At 34.2% G+C, this 22,294-nt stretch overlaps 1 protein-coding gene across 2 annotated transcripts in view; it reads right to left on the bottom strand.

Annotated features, from left to right (window-relative positions):
- ARID2 (AT-rich interaction domain 2) overlaps positions 1 to 22,294 on the bottom strand; it is a 160,699-nt gene that overhangs the window by 60,090 nt on the left and 78,315 nt on the right. For both annotated transcript variants that reach the window (XR_014804018.1, XM_021092987.2), the window contains exons 4-5: positions 8,909 to 9,042; positions 3,036 to 3,254 (exon numbers count right to left, since the gene is read on the bottom strand). Coding sequence is in view for 1 of the 2 variants with exons in the window: in XM_021092987.2 (XP_020948646.2) it covers positions 3,036 to 3,254; positions 8,909 to 9,042 (353 nt within the window). In the remaining variant the exon portion in view is untranslated. The remainder of the gene's footprint in view (positions 1 to 3,035; positions 3,255 to 8,908; positions 9,043 to 22,294) is intronic.

Here is a 22,294-nt window from a genome sequence, read left to right as displayed (position 1 = left end):
GGTTCCCAGGCTAGGGGTCGAATCAGAGCTGTAGCCGCCGGCCTACGCCAGAGCCACAGCAACACGGGATCCGAGCCGCGTCTGCAACCTACACCAGAGCTCAAGGCAACGCCCGGATCCTTAACCCACAAGCAAGGCCAGGGATTGAACCCGCAACCTCATCGTTCCTAGTCGGATTCGTCAACCACTGAGCCACAACGGGAACTCCTATAGCTTGTTTATATTTCTTGATAAAGTTGTTTTAGGAAGAGTCAAACCATCTATTTTCTTCTTAATAACACCCTGCCCCCAACTCTCCCAACAAAGGTTAAGATACACAGATAATACTATACAGTTTTCTTCTCCTTTATGTTGCTAACTCTTGTTGTCAGTTATGGGAGAGTGAATAGTACAATACAAGTGTCTAAGCTGTGACATAATAGGTACCTCCCTTTAAAAATTAGATATGTACTTTTATCAACTATCTGTAATTATCTGTATTCTATAATGAAAGCTAATGGTTTTCAAATGCAGAAAGGAAACTATATAGCAGCAATTGTTAGCAGCAAAGCTGGTCTTATGAATGTAATCTTTTTTTTTTTTTTCCTTTTACGGCCACACCTGCAGCATGTGGGAGTTCCCAGGCTAGGGGTCTAATTGGAGCTGTAGCTGCCAGCCTACACCACAGCCACAGCAATGCCAGATACAAGCCATGTCTGCGACCTACACCACAGCTCACGGCAATGCCAGATCCTTAACCCACTGAACAAGGCCAGGGATCAAACCCATGTCCTCATGGATACTAGTCAGGTTCATTACCGCTGAGCCACAACGGGAACAAGAATGTAATTCTTAAAAAAAAAAAAAAGTTAACCTTTAATAGATGTGTCATGATAAGCCTAACAAATACATTTTGTGTTGTCAAAGATTTACTAAATCTATGTAGTCTTATCACACCTTTTAAGTATAGACCTAATATTTACTTAATATTGAGTTAAAGTTTTTAAAATACTTAGGTTAGAATAAAAATTTTCATTGAAAAAGTATTCAAAAGGGTGAGGAATGGAAACATTATTACACTACATTGATATTAGGGTCATGAGAACACAATTTAAAAAATAGTTGTGAACATTTTTAATAATTAACTACAGCGATCTAAAGAGGAATTTCATAAAATATCAAATGCTTAATCAGAAAAATCATGCCCACATACCATTAAAGAGAGATAATATTTTGTTTGTTTGTCCTGAAAAAAACTTTATAAACACAACTTTACTGGGAAAAGAATATTGAATGGAAATGTAAGATGGACAAATTTTCGTCACATGGAATTTTTATTATACTTCTTCTAACACACATAATATATAAACATTCCATACTTTCAAAGGAAGTGGTGTCTACATTTTCCCTCAATTAAAATGTGCCCTAAAAAAAATCAAGTTCTCGAGCAAATAATAAAATATATCCATAGTCAAATATATTCTTAATCCTCAAACTCAAAAGAATTATTTTCTTAAGGTAAAACCACTGTCTTCATAAAAGTATAGGGTCTTCAAAAAGTCCCTAAGTACTCTACAACTCCTAAACATCTGCTGCAATGATAAAAATATCCCTTAAATAAATTATTGTTTTAGATTTCTACTCTGAATAATGATATTGTCTGAGATAAATGAAAGTGCTGAAGAATGCAAGAAGATAAAATGAGTCTAAAGACTGTCATGCCTCAGTGCACCAAAACTGGTAAGATCATTTTTATCATATATACCAATGTAATCTTTATTCAATGATTAAATGGCAAGACTTCACTAAAATTATTCTGGTTGGAGAATATTTATTCTCATTTTAAGATTTCCAAAAAATGTGAAACAATTTTAAACTCTATTATACATTAAATGCTAAAAGATGTCTTTAAAAGATCAAAATGAAATATTAGGAAGCAAGGAACAGGAAAGTCAGATGAAAATAGAAACTGTGAAGTACTGATCTTTGTTCCCCATCCATGTAACCAAGAATAGTTTCAGGGAGGATAACAAACTAATTTTCACTTTTGTTTAAACTAATTTCAAAACGTCTTCATACAAAGTAAGTACATGTCAAATTTTAAGGAATCCTACTTAGTTAATCCCCCAAAAAATATGTTTGAAAAGTACCACTGAGCCAAATCAAACTGCATAAAAATAAACTCATTTGCAAACATGTTGCTATTTAAACATAAAAATAAAAATACTCATGAACCCACAAAATATTATACGAAATTATCAGACTGTCTATTGTTCTATACCTAGTTTCCTATATGATAAAGTAATTTCAATATATATCAATACCTTAATCCTGTAATAGGATATTCTTGCGGCAAAAGAAGTTATAATGGTATGGGGGTAGAAGGAGGGTTGAGAAGCAAAAAAAATTTATATTGATAACTTTTGGCTGATATAAATACTTTAAAGAGAAAAAATATGAGCAGGAAAAATTTTCAAAAGGTATTTTCTAAACCCCTACAATTAGATAATTGAGCAATTTGGTCCGAAGAGTAACCTAAATTTAATATGAGATAATTTCACAGAAAATAAAGAATTTGATTTGTAAAAACCTACAACTAGCAAATCCTACAAGTAAAAAGAATATGAAATATTTGATAATTCTTATTTTGACTAAGCAGCAAAATTTCAAACACACTGACCTTAATTGTTTACTTAAAAATTATAACCATAATCTCACACAAATAGATTTCAGAAAACGATTTCTTCTAGGTCCTAGTTTTCTCTATCAGAATTTTGTATCAATCTTTTCAAATAAACAAACTCATATTTACTCTAAGAAACACATAGTATTTTAATTTCAAAAGCTCTAGAGAGGCTAAATTGCTATTCAAATATTTAAGGTTAAAGAAAACCAAACGTTCATTATTTTAAATGACACATTTAATATAACAAAAGCAAATAAAAAATGTTTTTATATTGACTAATTAAAAAGTACTTTTCTCCTTAAAAACCTTTAAAATAATCTATAACACCTTTAATAGAATGAGCATATAATATGTTAAGCTTAAAACTTACTGTCATCAAACACCCCAGCATTAGCAAGTAATAAAGTGATGATTTTAGGGTCTTTTTCAAGTTGCATGACGTGTTTGCTTTCATTTGATAGGAGAGTGCATACATTAATAGCAAAGTCCACTTCATTTGGGAGTCCAGATAATAGTGAAAGCACCAATTTATTATAATCATTTGGCGAATTGAAGTCCATTGACAGCCCATAACTTTGACGTAGATAATCTAACAAAGACAAAAACAAAAACACTTCAAGTTTATCAAGGACTGGAAACCACTATAGTTAATATCTTCTGAATATAGGACAGGAGCTTGTTTTGTTTTATAAAAAATAAACCGAGCAGAAGTTTAGAGCTCAACTTTCTAAACTTCTTAAATTAAAATTACATTCCTCAAAACACTAAGAAAAATTTTTAAATGTATTAAAATACAAAAAAAGTACATATTCTCTTGGGTATCACTGCCAAATTATTACTGTATTTTCATTTTAATTTACCTACTCTTTTTACTCTTGCATTTCAAGGACTTTTTCTGATTTTTACATACTATAACCAGAAAGACTGTTTCCTTTGAAACTGTTAACAATATATTTTCAGACATGCTGCCTACCTTCTTTACCCACTTCTGGGAGGACTGTTACTCTGGGGGTAGGATTTTTTTTGCCATATAATTGACATATAAAATGCATGCTTTTTAATTGTACAGTTCTATGAGTTTTGATAAATAGCCTTTTAACTACAACCTCAATGGATAGAGCATTTCCATCACACCCACGGAGCTTATTTATGCTTCTTTTTAGTTGATCCCCTCCTCTACCCATAGACAATCATTGATCTACTTTCTGTTTTACTTCAAAACGCCAGTAAATGGAATCACACAATATATATCCTTTTGTGTCTGATTTCTTTCATTTAGCAAAATGCTTTCGAGGTTAATCAGTATCAGTAGTTGACTCCTTTTCAACTGATATAGTATGGCTATAACACAATTTATCCATTATGCAGCTGAAGGACATTTGGACTGTTTCCATTTTTTGGCACATATGAACACAGCCGCTATAAATTTGCACATACAGGACTTTGTGCATACATAGTTCATTTCTTTTGGATTGCGTGGTCATACATAAGTGTATGCTTAACTTTGTAGGAGACTCTAAAACTGTTTTCCAAAGAGGCTATAATATCCTGTCTTTCCACCAGTCATGAACAGAGAGTTGCTGTTGCTCTGCATCCTTGTGAGCACTTAACACTGTTTAAAATATTCCAAATATGAGTCACTTATCTAATATTGTTTTGCAAATATTTTCTCCCTGATAGTGAGAGGCTTGCCTTTTCATTTTCTTAGCAGTAACTTCAAAGAGCTGAAGATCTAATTTTGATGAAGTCTGATTTATAATTTTTTACATTTATAGTTCATACTTCTGAATCCTAAGAAATCCTTTCCTAACCCAAAGTAACTAAGATTTTATGTAGAAAAATTAAAAGACTTTTAGAATCTTAAAGATAGGGAAGATGAGATTACAGAACCTGATATATTATATAATAATATATATATATAAGAAAATGTTTTACTTCTAGAAATATTGACTCTTGATTGGTACATTTTGGGCCTTGGCTATGTCCTGCACATACTCCAGTATATTTTTCACATAAAGATCTAACTAGTTTTAACAGGAAAAGGCAAGAGACAAGAGTCAGAAAACTGCTAGATGAAACATTTCAGAAACATATGGGTTTGAAAAAAAATTTTTTTTAATGTCACTAAATGGAATGCATATAGAAATCTATTGTCATAACATGCCACAGAAGAAAATCATGTAAGAAATTTCTTCATTTCCCAAGTGCAGATATTTGAGGAGACACCTCTTCAATTCTAAAATATTCCAGGAATTTCTCTAATAAGAACTGCCACAATACAGTAAATGAATATAACACAGGTTCTTTACCATATGTAAGGCTGAACAATAACATTGTTTATTTTTTATCATCTTGATATATTCCTCATTAGAAAATGTAACAATTTCTTTGAATGTAGGAATAGATTTTAATATTTCTATACTGTACCCTGGACTTAATCATGAAATATAAAGTCTCAGAAACAGTTAAATTTTTAGATTCTACAAAATTTTCAGGCCAATCTCTTCAACTGAAAAAAACTTGTAACCCACATTCAACATCTGTCACAGTCTTATTTATGTGATTTCAATGTGATATTGGAGTTGTTCTGTTTGCTACTAAAGGATGACAGACGCCATCATATATTCAGTTCAATACATCCTTACATGAATGATTTTGCCAAAGATATCTCCAATTGCACAGGGAACTATATCTAGTCACTTAGGATGAAACATGATGGAGGATAACGTGTGAAAAAGAATGTATATATGTACGTGTGACTAGGTCACTTTGCTATATAGCAGAAAATTGACAGAGCACTGTAAACCAACTATAATGGAAAAAATAAAAATCATTAAAAAATAAATAAAATGAATAAATATAAGTATGAAAAGTCCTTTAATTACATGAGGCTGGTAAAGTTCCCTAAGATAATGTAGGAGAAAATGCTTACGAGATTTTTAAAAGCCTCCCTTCCCATCCCCAAGGAGGTATGATTGGATGGCTATAGTTTCATAATCAGAATGGGATTGGAAAATATTTTTTTTTGGTCTTTTTTTTTTTTTTTTTTTTTTTTTGTCCTTTCTAGGGCCGTACCCGTGGCATATGGACGTTCCCAGGCTAGGGGTCTTATCGGAGCAGTAGCCGCTGGCCTACACAAGGGCCACAGCAACTCGGGATATGAGCCGCATCTGTGACCTACACCACAGCTCATGGCAACACCGGATCCTTAACTCACTAAGCAAGGCCAGGGATCGAACCTGCAACCAACCACATGGTTCCTAGTCGGATTTGTTTCTGCTGCACTACGAGGGGAACTGTGAAATTTACAACATTCTTGACTCAATGTTTATACAAACGTATCACTGCTGACAAACTTAATTTAATCTGAGGCAATCTTTGTTTTCAATTTCGAGGAAAAGGAGAACTGTTCCTGGAGTGCTGTTTACAATACAGATATTACACAATATATTCTTTCCATATTGGCAGTTATTGTTGTAGTTCAAGTGTCCGTTCGAATATGGGACATGTAAGAGAAAAACTTGCTCAAATACAAACGATAAAACAACAACAACAACAAATAACTCTTTCTGTACAAAATTTTTCCCAATATAAGTACCAAAAGTGCAGATGGATAGAGTGTTTGGACTCCTTTGACCAAAATGACTGAATTAGATTAAATGATCACCAAATTCCTGGATAGCTCTAAAATTCCATTAATTTCAATGAGTTGTCCTTTGTCAATTTTGCCCTTTACAACTTTTCTACTAAAGATACTGCAAATAAATTTAAAACCTTAAAATTTTAATTTAGAAATTAACTGTTTAAATTTTAAAATGTAAGAGATGTACAACTATAAGTGTAATAAATTTATTGAGCGATTTAAAAAAAAACAAAACAAAAAGATCTAAGAAATGAACAAAAAACCCTTAATAATCTATCCTATAATTCTGCAGAACTGACTGTATCCAAATCAATACCAAGAAAAAGAACTGAAGGAAAATGATTACTAGGTATTCTTGGCAATGAAAAGCACAAAAAAACTATGAAAATAAATGACAAAACCACCATATTTTGATGCCAATATTTAATAATCCTAAAAGTCAAAGAAAATCTATTTAACACTTTTTTGGCCACTTAAAGTCATTGGGCAAAAGGAGTCAATATCCTTAAAAGAAAATTTGGCCCCATATTCTATCAATGTACACTATTCTATGAGTGGAACTGCACTTCACACTAAATGCCAATTTAAATTACCTTTCAAATTATCGAAGAATAAGGCTGTATGATCAAAGATGTAGAAATAAATTTTTTAAAGGTTCTAATTAAAACTTCCTAAAGGCTCTTAATCTACCACCATGTAATTCCAGTTCCATGTTTATTTACACATACACATATACACACACACAAATTGACAGCCACAAAGCTTACTATATTTTCCTTAATGGCATTTGAAAAGAATCATCAGTGAAGGATTTATTTTGGATATTAACAGTCATGTTAATTTTCAGAGCACTGTCATAATGTTGCTATGGCTCCTTTCAAAAAAATTAAAAGCACCTCCAAATTCATAAATGTTACCCAGAAATACTACTGCTTTTCAATTTGAATTAGATTTATTAGTCTGATGCTCCCTAGCAATTTCTAGGTTTTTTCCCTTTCATGAGTCCCTAATCCTGATTTTGTCAAACATGCTACATGTTATATAACTGCTCAAAATCTCCTTAAAAAAAGAGGACAGACATATGACAGCATATCAGAATAGAGTTATTATAACACCAGGTTAAGGAATTCTGTCATTCCCTTAAAGTGTGTGGCTCTATCAATGACTTTAATTAGGCGTCTGAAATACCAGCAATATTTCACATTTTCTTTCTTATAGTAAATCATGTTTAAATAAGGGAGAAAAAAAAAACAGAAAAAATTTCATGTTAAACAAGATTTAATGTAGAAATGGGTCTGTTAGGGGAGCTCCAATAGACACTATTTAAGCTACAAGAATGGACAGTTTCAGCTGTTACTGTAACAACAGTTATTAAATAGCCTTAAAGGTCATTAGGACAATGACTCGCTCATTGTAGGAGTATACTCTATAACAACCTTGAGTTAGATAATGGTTATGAGCTCTTTTTAGGAAAAGGAAGCACATTACCTATCAAATCACCCTGTTTTATTTTACCTACTTCAACTATCAACAAGATCTTCTACAATATGACTTAAAATTTTCTCCTTTAACATTAGTTCTTGAGATAATAACTTATTAGATGAAGCTAGATTTGGTTTGCCCTCACCTCTGCCACCACCCCTCCCCAGCCCCAAATATACAAAAGCATCAGATGAAGCCTTTCCTAATGGAGATCAACATTTCTTGGAGATTGTTTCTTCAGCTATTACTGACTAGGGAAGAAATAAAGTCAAATTCAACATGAAAAACACTTTGAAAATAGGTAACTGAAAATAAAAGTACCTGTACTATTGACACAAATCAGAGTGCTTAAATCTAAGGATTACCTAAGAGATGAGAATTAGTGCCAATGAAAAATAATAAAGATGTAGCTAACAGTGTATTTTATAAAGAACATACCCTTTAAAAAGGACACATATCCTCTTTTAGGGCAAATGATGACTGAAGAAGAGATACTTATCTCTTCAGTGCACTCTTCCTGGTCTTCACAGCCTCAACCCCGTGAGCCACTAAACATTAACTCCCATCTATTCTGCTTCAAGAACCTTTGTTAGACTCACAACCTGATTATTTCCAATCCTGTTCTTTTTAGCTGTAGATTCCTCTATCACCATTACAAGAATGGCTTAAATGAAAAAAATCTTCAGTCTCTGATACAACGGCAAGAAAATAGTTGAATAGTAAGAAATGTTTCTGAGGAATTCTGGTACTGGGAATTTCAGGAATTACAGAAAATCTAGTAGATGCTATGAGTATTTGTTTGACTTTCCTAATCCTAAATAAGACCTTCCTCGTATCATTCTAGTGACTACTCAGGTTAAACTGATCTTTAGCTAAAGAAATAAGGGAAAAAACTTCACTTGAAAGTACAGGTAAATTTTAACTCTGAAAATTCTTATATGCAGGCAAGGACAGGAAGGGTCCTCATGACACTCAGATGTTGATCTTTAGAATGTGCATTACCCCAAGGCTTGAAGTATTTTCATGTGCAAGGGAAGGGAGTAGAATTCATTGGTGATGTCTATTTTCTTAATTCAAAATTGTGGACCTATGTCTTACTCATTTCCAGCGATATTTACCTGACACACTGTGTTGCTGGTAATTGTAGGAAGATGGAATTGCACCAATAGGAAGCTGTGGTTTGGGATTGCCTGGTGGTACCTCATCATCATCCTCCCCAAAATGATGAACTTTCTCGTACTTTTCTAGGTAACTGAAATAGAAAAACAGCACAACAGAGACTTAAAAAAGGATTTACATATTATTTTTTAACTCCTACCACATATATCTGTTTCCTTTTTCTAAAGGCCCTTAAAATTTAAAATAAGATACCACAAACCCCTTATATTAAGTGGAATAGTCATTTCAGCAGTAATACTGCAGACAAACTCAAAGCAATGGTTCTAAAAGTGTTTTTGTATTTTTCAGAAAAGACCACACCAATAACTCAAATAAAAATATAAAAGTAAAGACTATCAAAGGACAACTATATGTGGACGAATGATAGTATATTTTATTTACTGATTTAAAAAAAAAATGATACATCGGAGCGTCAGCTGTGGAGCAATGGGATTGGCAGCATCTTGGGAGCAGTGAGACATGGATTCAATCCCCTTCAGAGCAGTGGGTTAAAGATCCAGCGTTGCCCACAGCTGTAGCTTAGGTCAAGATTGCAGCTTAGACCTGAACCCTGGCCCAGGAGCTCCATAAGCTGCAGAGCAGCCAAAGATGGAGGAAAAAAAAAAAAGAAAGAAAGAAAGAAAGAAAGAAAAAAAAAAAAAAAAGGGATACCTGGTCATTGAAATGAAAAGAAGAAGTTTCCCTTGGGCTCCCAATCTCACTCAGCAGAGATAACTACATGTTGATGTGCCACTTAGTACTTCAGCATATTTTCTGTGTATGTTTTTATTTAACAACCCATTTTAGGGATCTGAGCATATCAATACACACAGTACTCAGCCTTTTTTAACAGCTGTATAATATATGATCCTATTGATATATCATAACTTAACTAGATCTCTAAAGACATTGTCAATGTTGTTTTTTGCTATTACAATTCATGTAGTAATAATAATAAGCTTAATCTTGACACTTGGATTAATTGACACTTGACACTTGACTCTGGTAATGTTATGCTCATTTTAAACAGCAATATGGCCAAATTCTCATCTAAAAGTGATATGCCCCATGCATTTTGACCAATTTATAAGACAGTTCCTGTATTCCCCACTGTTATCATCACTGGGTATGGTCAATCTTAATATGAATTAGAATTAAATTTCAAATTCACAAATTATCATCACCTACCAGTATATAAGATTGCAAAGAAAGATTTTAAAATAGGTAAACAACTGGTCAAACTCCTATCAAACATAATGCTGTATAATGAACTTGTCACTATACTTCATAAGAAGTTAAGCTGACTAATACAATGACTTATATTTACCACAGAAAAGTTCTAGATGTGATTATTTTATAGATCAATCCTTCCAACATTCTTGATCCAGGCAGGTACTAAGTCCATTGGTCACTATTTTATATGTCCTGCAGCTACCCACCCATTTGCTTTTATAGTTACAGACAGCTGAGATGAGAGAAAGGTCTATCAATGAACAGGTATAATGATCTCAGAATTATTTTGTTTTTAGTACTCAACCTTAACTTTCGAGGTGGGATGAATGAAAGATTTAAATTTACAAATATGAAAACTAATGACAGGGAAAATCATTACCATTCCTCATTTTCCCCTTCTAGTTTTACAAGTCGCAATACTTCACATCATCGAGCCTGGAAACTGCCCCTTTCATTCCTTCTAAGTTCTCCATGTAAGCTCAATTTGAGCAAAGAACTCTTTCCTAGCTGGTAGCTTGTTAGCTAATGAATCCAACACTTTTTTCTACCGTTGGAGATACAAAAGGAGAGACATTTGGCCAGATATAACCCTTGAGCATTGTACGCAGTTGCATACATTTCACTCTGATGCTGGGGATATGCCCCAGCAGATAGAATTTACAGTCTAAAAACAAAAACAAAACAAAATATGATTAACAAGAGACAATCTCTCTTCAGTTAGACTCACAATGGACTTAAATGAATAATAAATTAAGCCCACTCTTTCTGAATTTCTAATGAAGAGTATATATAAATTTGGAGACAAGTAGCTGCTTAAAAATTATGTGACATTTTCTGCAAATAAGGGTTTATCTACATCACATGAAAGCGCTGAGGCAACAGTAGTGATAGAGGTATTTTAGCAAGTATAGTCTTTCAGAATTGAACATATTGTGGAAGGGACAAACTATAGACAATTAATTTTATTACATAATAAAAATCAAAACCTTACACTAGGAGTTACCATTGTGGCGCAGCGGAAACCAATCTGACTAGTATCCATGAGGATGCAGGTTCAATCCCTGGCCTTGCTCATTGAGTCAGGGATCCAGCATTGCCGTGAGCTGTGGTACAGGTTGCAGACTTGGCTCACATCCCGCATTGCTGTGGCCGTGGCATAGGCCAGCAGCTGTAGCTCTGATTTGACACCTAGCCTGGGAACTTCCATAGGCTGCAGGTGTGGCCCTAAAAAAACCAATCAATCTAAACCAAACCAAACCAAACCAAAACCCTTTATGCTAATAATATGTTTAAGATACTTTTTATAAATCTGTTATCATAAGTGAGCACAGTAGATTTAAAATTTGTGGGTTTTATTATGCTGGGGGAGAAAACAACATTACGAGTAAAGAATGACCTTAAGTATTTTCTTTTTCCTCTCAGAACACCCAAAATGGAATGTAAGCAAAATGGAATGATTAACACCACCACAAGCACTAGATACTCATAATAAATAGAATATATTATATACATAAAACCCTTCTAATTCATATTTTCCTAAGATTATTAAAATATATGCCTTTCGATCCCTTTAGCACAATCTAACCCTATTTCTCCAAACGGATTCTTTACATAATTCCAATTCCCAGAAATTTACAGTTTAGGCAAATTGTTACAATTTTTGAAATTTTTATTTCTCTGGCTTGAGGGTCAGCACTAGTTCTCATTCATGATTAAATATTTCCAACTGAAACTCAACCTTTCTTAGTTCAACTAATGTTTGTATCCAATTCCGATCTCCTGTCATTCTCAATAAGTAAGCATGAAGTCCTTTTTCTGGTTTTCCAAAGAGCTAAACTTCTAAAACTAAAAAGAATTAACAGGGAGTTCCCGTCGTGGCTCAGTGGTTAACGAATCCGAATAGGAACCATGAGGTTGCAGGTTCGATCCCTGGCCTTTCGCAGTAGGTTAAGGATCCGGCATTGCCGGGAGCTGTGGTGTAGGTTGCAGACACGGCTTGGATCCCGCGTTGCTGTGGCTCTGGTGTAGGCCGGTGGCTACAGCTCCGATTGGACCCCTGGCCTGGGAACCTCCATATGCCACAGCAGCAGCCCAAGAAATGGCAAAAAAGACAAAAAAAAAAAAAAAAAAAAAAAAAAAAAAAATTAACAGACAAGAGAAAGCAGCTAAAATACAATGTTACATCTCAAAATCTAGGTCTTCAGATTTAATTATCTATCATGACCCTGAGTTTACACACCGACAGATACACTGTGTTCACTCATCAAACTACAAATGCACGGTTCCTTTTCTTCTCAAAGCCAATTACATCACTTTGGAGGTTTTTTTGTTTTGTTTTGTTTTGTTTTTTGGGCAGCACCCGTGGCATATGAAGTTCCCAGGCTAGGGGGCGTAATTGGAGTTGCAGTTGCCAGCCTACTCCATAGCCAGAGCAACACCGGAAACAAGCTGTGTCTGCAACCTACAACCACAGCTCAAGGCAATTCAGGATCCTGAATCCACTGAGCAAGGGCAGGGATCAAACCTGCATTCTCATGGATACTAGGCAAATTTGTAACCCACTGAGCCACAACGGGAACTCCTGCATCAATTTGAGTAGTTAATATATTAATCAAACAGGTATTTTCTGAGCTCTTACAGTAATCTACCTGGTATACTACATATTTAAAACTCAAGACCAGATGGCAGTCACTCTCATCAGGCAACAGAAAACCAGGTTCCTTAGTTCAACATTAGGTACAGATTCAGGTGGAATAAGTTATAACTTTTTTTTTTCAACTTAGCATTAATTTATTTTGTGGTGGATTCTATGCTAAAGGTCACAAACTTAGAGAACAAAGGAAAATATGAACATTTAGCATATAATATAGGAATTATTTTAAATAGCACTACTGAACTAAAAAGCTTAATAAGTGTGACCAATAAAATGGAAGGAAAAGAGTCCACCTACAATAGCATAAAAAACATAGGCACTATTGCTATAAATGTGGAAAAATTTAACTTTTTGTAATATCTCACAGATTAAGTATGCAAAAACTAAATTAGCTTATAGATGTGTTACATAAAATCACCAATACGTGATTTATGAGACACAGTGATTTCTCTTTTGAAATCTGCACAGAAATTATGAAACTGATCATATCAGTTCATACTGGAAAGCACAATAAATTTAAGATTAAATATTGTCATAGCGTACATGGTTTAACCACAATCAAAGAAATCTTTTTCTAAGAAAGAAATTAAACCCTTGGAAAATTAAAAATAATTTTATGTAAAAGTAGAGAAACTAGTACAACAGTACCCATCAGCAGATATCAAAACTCATGGTCAGTCTTGTTTCATCTATAGCACAATTACCTATCTTCACAACCCTTTCCAGATTATTTTAAAGCAATTCCCAAGGATCTCATAATTTTATTTGTTAGCATTTTGGTAGAATTCTTGGAAATTAAAAATACATAAAAATTTTTTGACATATTTTAGGAAAATGTGGGCATTAAAGGACCTGTATTTATCTCTTAAATCTAATTCCAGTGAACTTTGAAGAAAGTATAAAAATTTGTATAATTTGTGAGAAATTTTCTGAAATTCTGGTTCATTAAAAGCAACTTCATGGAATTACAAAACGCACTTGCAAAACAATTCTGAGAGGACAACATGGTCTAGTGGAAAGTAGAGGAAATCTTCAGCCAAACTAGATAGAAAGGCAAGTTCAATTTGGATTTCCTTTCGCTACTAAGGATCAATAAAATATGATTGTGTGTCTGATAATGGGATTCAGAGAGTTACAAATTATTTTTTTAAAAAAGTACAGAAAGTTGAGTTTAACTCAGTGGTTATGAAAGGAAGCAAAACCCTCAAAACTTTACTTTATAAAGCTTGTCAAAATGAATCCAAAGACCCAGGGATGTGGGGCACCTACGAGAAGCACCAGCATGGAAAGACTGTTATCATCAGGTAATGGGACCTCTACTTATAGGATGTACAAGTAACTTCAAGATGAAACATCAGACATAAAGTCAAGCATGGTAGCTAGAAAACCAGAAAGATAATGACATTTCTTTGCCCAGGATTATCCACAAAAAAAGGGACATTAAAAAGTAGATTTGACAATGTAGATCACCTCAGTAAAGCAGAAGACAAGCATGAGAATTCGCTCTCACAGAAAAGAATGAAAACAATGGGATGGACAAAAATGAGACATGCATGATAAAAAGGAGATCAAACATAGAAAAAAAAAAAAGTGGCCCCAATGGAAAGACCAGAATAAATGGAACAGAACCAATAATCATTGAGATAACAGAAGAATTTCTTTAGCTAACATGTTTTTAAAGTGTTTATCAAAGAGGGCAGGGTATCAGGGTGCAAAAGTCACTAGGCAAAAATTAATGAAAGAGAAAACACTCAGACATATCCTAATAAAAGATGTGAATTTCAAAGATAAAGATTCCTAGAAATACCCAGAAACACCAGTACTCCTCAAAAGTTACACAGAACAGTTGGACTAGGCTCTGACTTCTCTTCAAAATTGCCATAAAATAATGAACAAATACCGAAGTTCTGAGGAAATAAAAGTTTTTTCATAAGAAATCCATACTCATATTGCTCAAGTAAGAAAAAAGAAATTCATTTTCAGACATATAAAGTTTCAGTAAGTATTCTATATGATAAAGATGACTGATGATGTGCACAGAAGTTATTTAAACACATCTTTGTCTCAATCACAACTATCATCTTACAAACAAGAATGCCAATGTCATTGATAATTACAAAAGAATATGTAAATGTAAAGCTAATTTTTAAAATATAAAACTATTAAAATAACTTGAAAATGATAGTCAAGAACTTTCTCACAAAAATGAAAAAAAGGAAGTAGTAGTAAGAAGAATTAAAGCTGTATTCTGTATGTTACTTACATGGGGATAACAAACAATATTGGTTTATCCTCATCATTAACATTAAGGGAAATTCGTTCTTGGCAGTGTTTCTAAAATTTTCACAAGTGTTTAACAACAAAATTAAAGTCCAGATTATTACTTGCCAAATCACTAGAGGAAAATAAAAACATCAATGTATGTAATATACAGAGAAAAGGAGAAGAAAAAGAATACCCCGTGATGAGCAATTACGCTCATAAGCATATACCCTAGAAAAGACTGGAAACAACTCAAATACTCATAAATGAAAGCATGAATAAAAACAATGTGGCAGCATATTCATGTAATGAAATATTATAGGGTAGGAAAAATTAACAGGGATCAATACAAATGGCCAACAACAAAATGTCAAGTAAAAAAATCATCTTAGGAGTTCCCATCATGGCTTAGTGGTTAACAAATCCGACTAGGAACCATGAGGTTGCAGGTTTGATCCCTGGCCTTGCTTAGTGGGTTGAGGATCCTGTGTTGCTATGACACTGGCATAGGCCTGCGGCTGTAGCTCTGATTAGACCCCTAACCTGGGAACCTCCATATGCCATGGGTGAGGCCCCAGAAAAAAGACAAAAAAAAGACAAGGAAAAAAAAATCATTTCAGAATACATTATGATTCCATTTATATGAGCCATAAACAAGAGAAAAAAAAAAAAATGAGGAGTTCCCCCGTCATGGCTCAGTGGTTAACAAATCCGACTAGGAACCATGAGGTTGCGGATTCAATTCCTGGCCTCACTCAGTGGGTTAAGGATCCGGCATTGCTGAGAGCTGTGGTGTAGGTCACAGATGTGTCTCAGATCTGGCATTGCTATGGCTGTGGCGTGGGCCAGCAGCTACAGCTCTGATTAGATCCCTAGCCTGGGAGCCTCCACATGCCAAGGGTATGGCCCTAGAAAAGACAGAAAGACAAAAAAAAAAAAAAAAAAAAAAAAAGAAAAAAAATTAATTTTTTTTCAATTGACGAATATGAGGTACGACCATAAAAAAAGCCAAATAATTATCACCTAGGAAATACGCCTGAATTTATCCCTTAGGAGAAAAACACAATAAAGAAACACAAAAAGGGCCTGAAAAGTAGTAGTAGAGCTTGTTTTACTTTGTCTCTTTTTGATGTGGATAAACTTGCATGTAATTAAGCTTTATGTGCATGATAAATTTTTAAAATTAAAAAAAATTTTTGGCCACATCCTTGGCATGTGGAGGTTCCCGGGCCAGAAATCGAAGGCTTGCCACAGCAGCAACCCTAGCTGCTGCATTGACAACGCTGGATCCTTAAGCGGCTGCACCACAAAAGAGTTCCTAAAAAATTTTCTTTACAACATCAGAAAAAAAGCAGAGTTATTTCAAACTTAAAAAAAAAAAAAAGACCGTTCCACTGCTACATAAAGTGTTTCCAATTATAGAAAAAGATTAGAAGTTTCCTGAAATTTAATTGAAAACTGAAAAATTTCATAAAAATTGCAGTTAAAAGATGTCTATATATATATATTAGGAAAAACAGCTATTGATACATATTAAATATACAAAACATTCAACATTGAAGAGAAATTCAATGACAGTTTGACATTTAAAATGCCATTAACATTAAATTCATCTGTAGATCACAGAGGAAAATATTAGCTAAACAAAGGATGCCAAGGTTATTTACTAAAATAATGCAGCCATGTTTCATTGGAGATAAATTTAATTAATGAAGAATCCTATATTCTACTTTTGACCTCTTGTAAATCATCTTGCTTTGTTTTGTTTTTTTTTTTTCTTTTTGGCTGCACTGATAGCATTAGGAAGTTCTTGGGCCAGGGATCAAACCTGTGCCACAGCAGCAACCTGAGCCAAAGCAGTGACAACGCTGGATCCCTAAACAGCTAAGCCACAAGAAAACTCCACCTATATCGCCCCTTTGCTATGTCATACACAACAAATAATTCCCAATCTACTCCTTTGCTGCCTACAGGCTTTACCAGAACACTACACCTTGACTTGCCAGGGTTCTTGCTTCTTGTAGAAGAGTACACTTCAAAGTGTGGCACACACACAAGATACTCTAATAGGGAGAAATACTTAATTTATGGATTGACACTGCCTCCTCCCTCTTTTGCTCTATTCATCTGGGAGTCCATATGTCATTCATTAAGGGATGTGTGACAACAGGGAGGCACTAACAGTGAAATCCTCATTCATTCATTAACTTTTGACCAGTAGAAACTTAATCATTAATTAGATGCCAGGTACTAATGTCTGTGCATGTCTACATTACGTATATTTAAAGACAATGTTATCTAATTTTAACTCAATTGTCTCTCACAAAAGGATAAGAAGATTAATAGATCCCTTCAACAAAACCACAGTTTGAATAATGCAAGCAAATATAAACAAGAAAATGGCAGAGCTGACACTTCTCACATGAGCTCATTACAGCAATACTATGAAGTAAAAAACAATGGCAATGCAATCAGATATGAAAGAACTAGGCCAAAAGATTTCTAAATTACATGAAAAAAAAAACTATCTGAACTGTGAATTTATATGCCCCAACGTTGATGATAAACCTTGTGTTAGTTAATGTTATATTTCTTATGCTACTGACAATTCTCAAGATGTTCTAAGTATCCAGAATTTGAAGACAAACCTCTACATTTTTCTCAGCAATATTTTTCAAGTCATTGAAACTTAACACTTATTAAAGTTTTAAAATATATACTATTTCAAGTACGTCTAAAGTTTTAAAATATATACTATTTCAAGTATGTCTAGTGATAAATATTTAGAAGAGTCTTTCCAAAGTCAGCTTCCATTTAACTTAGGAAACATTTCTTCATTTTCTCCTGATAAAAATAGCTACATTAATACATGAAAAACAGGGCAACAAAACAAATATTGTTGGAAAATGACAAGAAATCACTACTAAGAATTTGAAAAAAAACAGGATTAGGGCAAAATAGAGGTTTTCTATACGGCTCAATTCAGCTACAGATGTTTCTAATATATCTGACCTATGGTACTTACTACATAGTAAAACATTTTACAGTAAAAATAGTTTTTTATAGTTAAAAAAAAAATGTGGGGTGAGGGTTTTTTGTTTGTTTTTTTTTCTTTTTGCCATTTCTTGGGCTGCTCCCGCGGCATATGGAGGTTCCCAGGCTAGGGGTCCAATCGGAGCTGTAGCTGCCAGCCTACGCCACAGCCACAGCAACACAGGATCTGAGCCGCATCTGCGACCTACACCACAGCTCTCGGCAACGCCGGATCGTTAATCCACTGAGCAAGGCTAGGGATCAAACCCACAACCTCATGGTTCCTAGTCGGATTCATTAACCACTGCGCCACGACGGGAACTCCTGGGGTGAGTTTTTAAAGGAAATCTGTACCAGAGAAGATATACACTGAGAAACAAATGTCTTTTATAGAAAGAAAATATTTAGAAAAACATGTTAATTCTACTTAAAGCCACAATGAAGAAGCAGGTACTTTAAACGGGAAAAGGAAGAAGAAGTGGGGGAAGGGGATGACAGACGATGAAAGAGAAAGTGGCTAGAGGGGAGGAAAAGAGAGGAAAGAGGACAAGGGCAGAGAGGGAAGATTACAAGGGTAAGATGAGACATATGAAAGTCCTATACTGCTTGTGTACAGGCAGGGTCATGCACCAAAGAAGCTGAAGTCAGAAGTGTCAAAAATGTAGTGCAGCCACTAGAAAACCACATGGAGGTTCTTCAAAAAACTAAAAATAGACAACAGATAGAAATCAATAAGAAAAAGAAAAACCCAAGCAACCCTATCAAAAAATGGGCAAAAGACCTAAACAGACATTTCTCTAAAGAAAACATGCAGATGGCCAGCAAGCACATGAAAAAATGCTCAACATTACTAATGATTAGAGAAATGCAGAGGTACCACCTCATATTAGTCAGAAAGGCCATCATTAACACATTTACAAATAATAAATGCTAGAGATGGTGTGGAGAAAAGGGAACCTTCCTTCACTGTTGGCGGGAATGTAAACTGCTACAATCACTGTGGAAACGAGCATGGAGGTTCTTCAGAAAACTAAATATAGAACTACCATATGATCTAGCAATCCCACTCCTGTCCATATATCCGGACACAACTACAATTCAAAAAGACATTTACACTCCTTTGTTCACTGCAGCGCTATTGACAAGAGTCAAGAAATGGAAATAACCTAAATGTCCATCAGCAGGAGCATGGATTAAGAAGATGTAGTGCATATACACAATGGAATACTACTTGGCGAGGAAAAAAACAAGTAATGCCACTTGCAGCAGCATGGATGGAACTAGAGATTCTCATACTAAGTGAAGAAAGTCAGAAAGAGGAAGATAAATACCAAATGATATCACTTACATGTGGAATCTAAAGTATGGCACAAATGAACCTATCTACAAAACATAAAGAGACTCATGGACACAGAGAAGAGACTTGTAGTTATCAAAAGAAACAGGAGAGGGAGTGGGATACATGGGGAGTTTGGGTTGGGTAGATGTAAACTGTTACATTTAGAATGGATAGGCAATGAGGTCCTACTGTACAGCACAGGGAACTATAACTAATCTCTTGGGATAGACCATGACAGAAAACAGATGAGAAAAAGAATGTGTGTGTGTGTCTATATATATATATATATATGTATATATATATATATATATATATATATGTATAAAACATATATATATACACATACATACATGTTTGTGTGTGTGTGTGTGTGTGTGTGTGTGTGTGTGTTACTGGGTCACTATGCTATATAGCAGAAATTGACACAATACTGTGAATCAACTACACTCTAATAAAAATAAAAATTAAAAAAAAACTAAAAATAGAGCTGCCATATGATCCAGCAATCCCATTCCTCGTCATATATCCAGATAAAACTGTAAGTCAAAAAGACAAAAGCACCTCTATGTTCACTGCAGCACTGTTTACAATAGCCAAGACATGGAAGCAACCTAAATGTCCAGTGACAGATGAATGGATAAAGATGATGCAGTACATATATACAATGGACACTGCTCAGCCACTAAAAAGAATGAAATAATGGCATTCACATTTATATTGGAATCTAAATTATGACATAAATCAACATATCTATGAAACCAAGAGACTCACAGATATAGAGAACAGAGTTGGTGGTTGCCAAGGAGTAAAGGGGTATAGGGAAGGGAAGGACTGGGAGTTTGGGATTAGCAGAGCCAAACCAATATGTACAGAATAGATAAACAAGGTCCTACTGTAGAGCAGCAGTACTCAGTACCCTGTGATAAACTAATGGAAAAGAATACTATATGTGTGTGTGTGTGTGTGTGTGTGTGTGTATACAAAGAACACACACACACATATACATATATATATATATACATATATATATATATACATATATATATATATATATATATAAAACTGACTCACTTTGGTACTCATGGAACAGGATGATTTCAATGTGGTCTATTATATACAAACAAGGTCTCTGAAATAATGTAAAATCTGGAGTTCTCTTGTGGCACAGGGAATTAAGTATCCATTGTTGTCACTGCTGTGGCTCAGGTGGCTGCTGTAGTGTGGATTTGATCCCTGGCCCAGGAATTTCCACATGCTGCTGGCATGGACAAAACAACACCCCCCAAACAAAAAACCATTAATAAGGTAAAATCTTTCAATCTACCTCATAGTGAGATGTAAATTAACAGAAAAATTTTAGTATCACAGAGGTTGAATGGATACCTTAGTAAAGGGTGCTTAAAAGTACTGCCAATTTGAGAAGTGTGTGAGTAAAAAGTTACCCACTGCACTTTTCAAAAATCCCAAAATTGTGGACTTTTCCTATGATAGCATTAGGTGATAAGCATCATCTTATCTAACAGATACTTTAGAAAACAAAAAGACATCTAATCTACCCTTAAAGGTGAAATTTTAACAATGAAAAGAAAGTTAATTACTTTTAAAAAGAAATTCATGCTATGGAGACAGCTTTTTTTTTGTAAAAAAATTTTTTAAAAAGAATTTTGCTTCCACCATGTGATTTTGTTGCTGAAAATATTTTGCATGTCTTATATTAAAACTCATTATGTCTACACTGAAGTAGGAAAAAGAATCTTCCAAACAATTTACAAATCTCCTTTAAAAACTTTTGTACCCTTTAAAAACTTTTTATACTGATATACCTAGTCACAAGAATAGTACAAAAAACTCACATTTACTCAATACATCAGCTGTTTGTTAATCATTTGCCTTATCATATTCTTCTCACTCAATCCCTCCCCCTCTCTTTATATACGCACACGAGCGCGCGCACACACACAGTTTTTCCTGAACCATTTAAAATTATTTCTCCTGTTTTTCTCAAGCTTGACATTTTTCAACAGGTGAAGGCAGTTATTTTGTAGAAAGTCTCTGAATTCAGGTTTGTTTGATATTTCTTTGTAATTAAATTAAATACTGAGAATGTACTTTTGGCAGAAATAACAGAAGTAAATGTGTATTCTAGTGCATACATTACAAGGTACATTGTGTCAATATGTCCCATTGATGGTGTTGTTAAATTACAAGATATAACAGTTTCACTTGTATTTTCCCTGCTCCTGCCCTAAAATCACCCTTTTCTCCAAGGAACACTGCTTCTTTTTAATGAGGAATGGTGTTCATAAATCAGTATCTGGACCTTATAGAGATATCTTTGCTTCTAGGACCTGCAAGCAAGAAATACAAACTTATGCATGCATGTAAATCTATTTCTATCTCTATATAAAAGGATGAGATCATACTAATACTACTACCTCTACTGCCAATTCAATGCCAGCTTTCCCTTTTAATAGTTTTAACTTTCTTCTCTGATAGTAAGAATCTGGTTCATGTTTTTCTCAATAAAATTACACACATGCTCAACTCTTAACAAACCTTCTAGAATTCAATATAATTTTTACAGTTCCTATGGTCTTTAGATGTATGATACATCATTTGAAACAAGTTCATTTGTTTCTGTTTGTATTCTGTTTTTAAGTCTGTTCTTCTGCATCCCTGTTGCTTTTACCTTTCAAAATTTGTTATTAAACTTGTGGCTTACAGCTAAAAGCAGTGACTAATTTATGCGAAGCATTCTCCTTGTTCTTTTCCTTTTAAATTGCTTTTGATATTTAAGAAGTCCTGTATTTTTCTTCTATTGGTCAC

The sequence above is a fragment of the Sus scrofa genome, chromosome 5 (assembly GCF_054392235.1).
Source record: "Sus scrofa isolate SSC_HxYL_T2T_F1_AM1 chromosome 5, Sscrofa_HxYL_maternal_Yorkshire_Landrace_v2.0, whole genome shotgun sequence".
Taxonomy (NCBI): Eukaryota; Metazoa; Chordata; class Mammalia; order Artiodactyla; family Suidae; genus Sus; species Sus scrofa.
The sequence above is the reverse complement of the archived record's forward strand: the minus strand, read 5'-3'. Positions and strand labels throughout refer to the sequence as shown.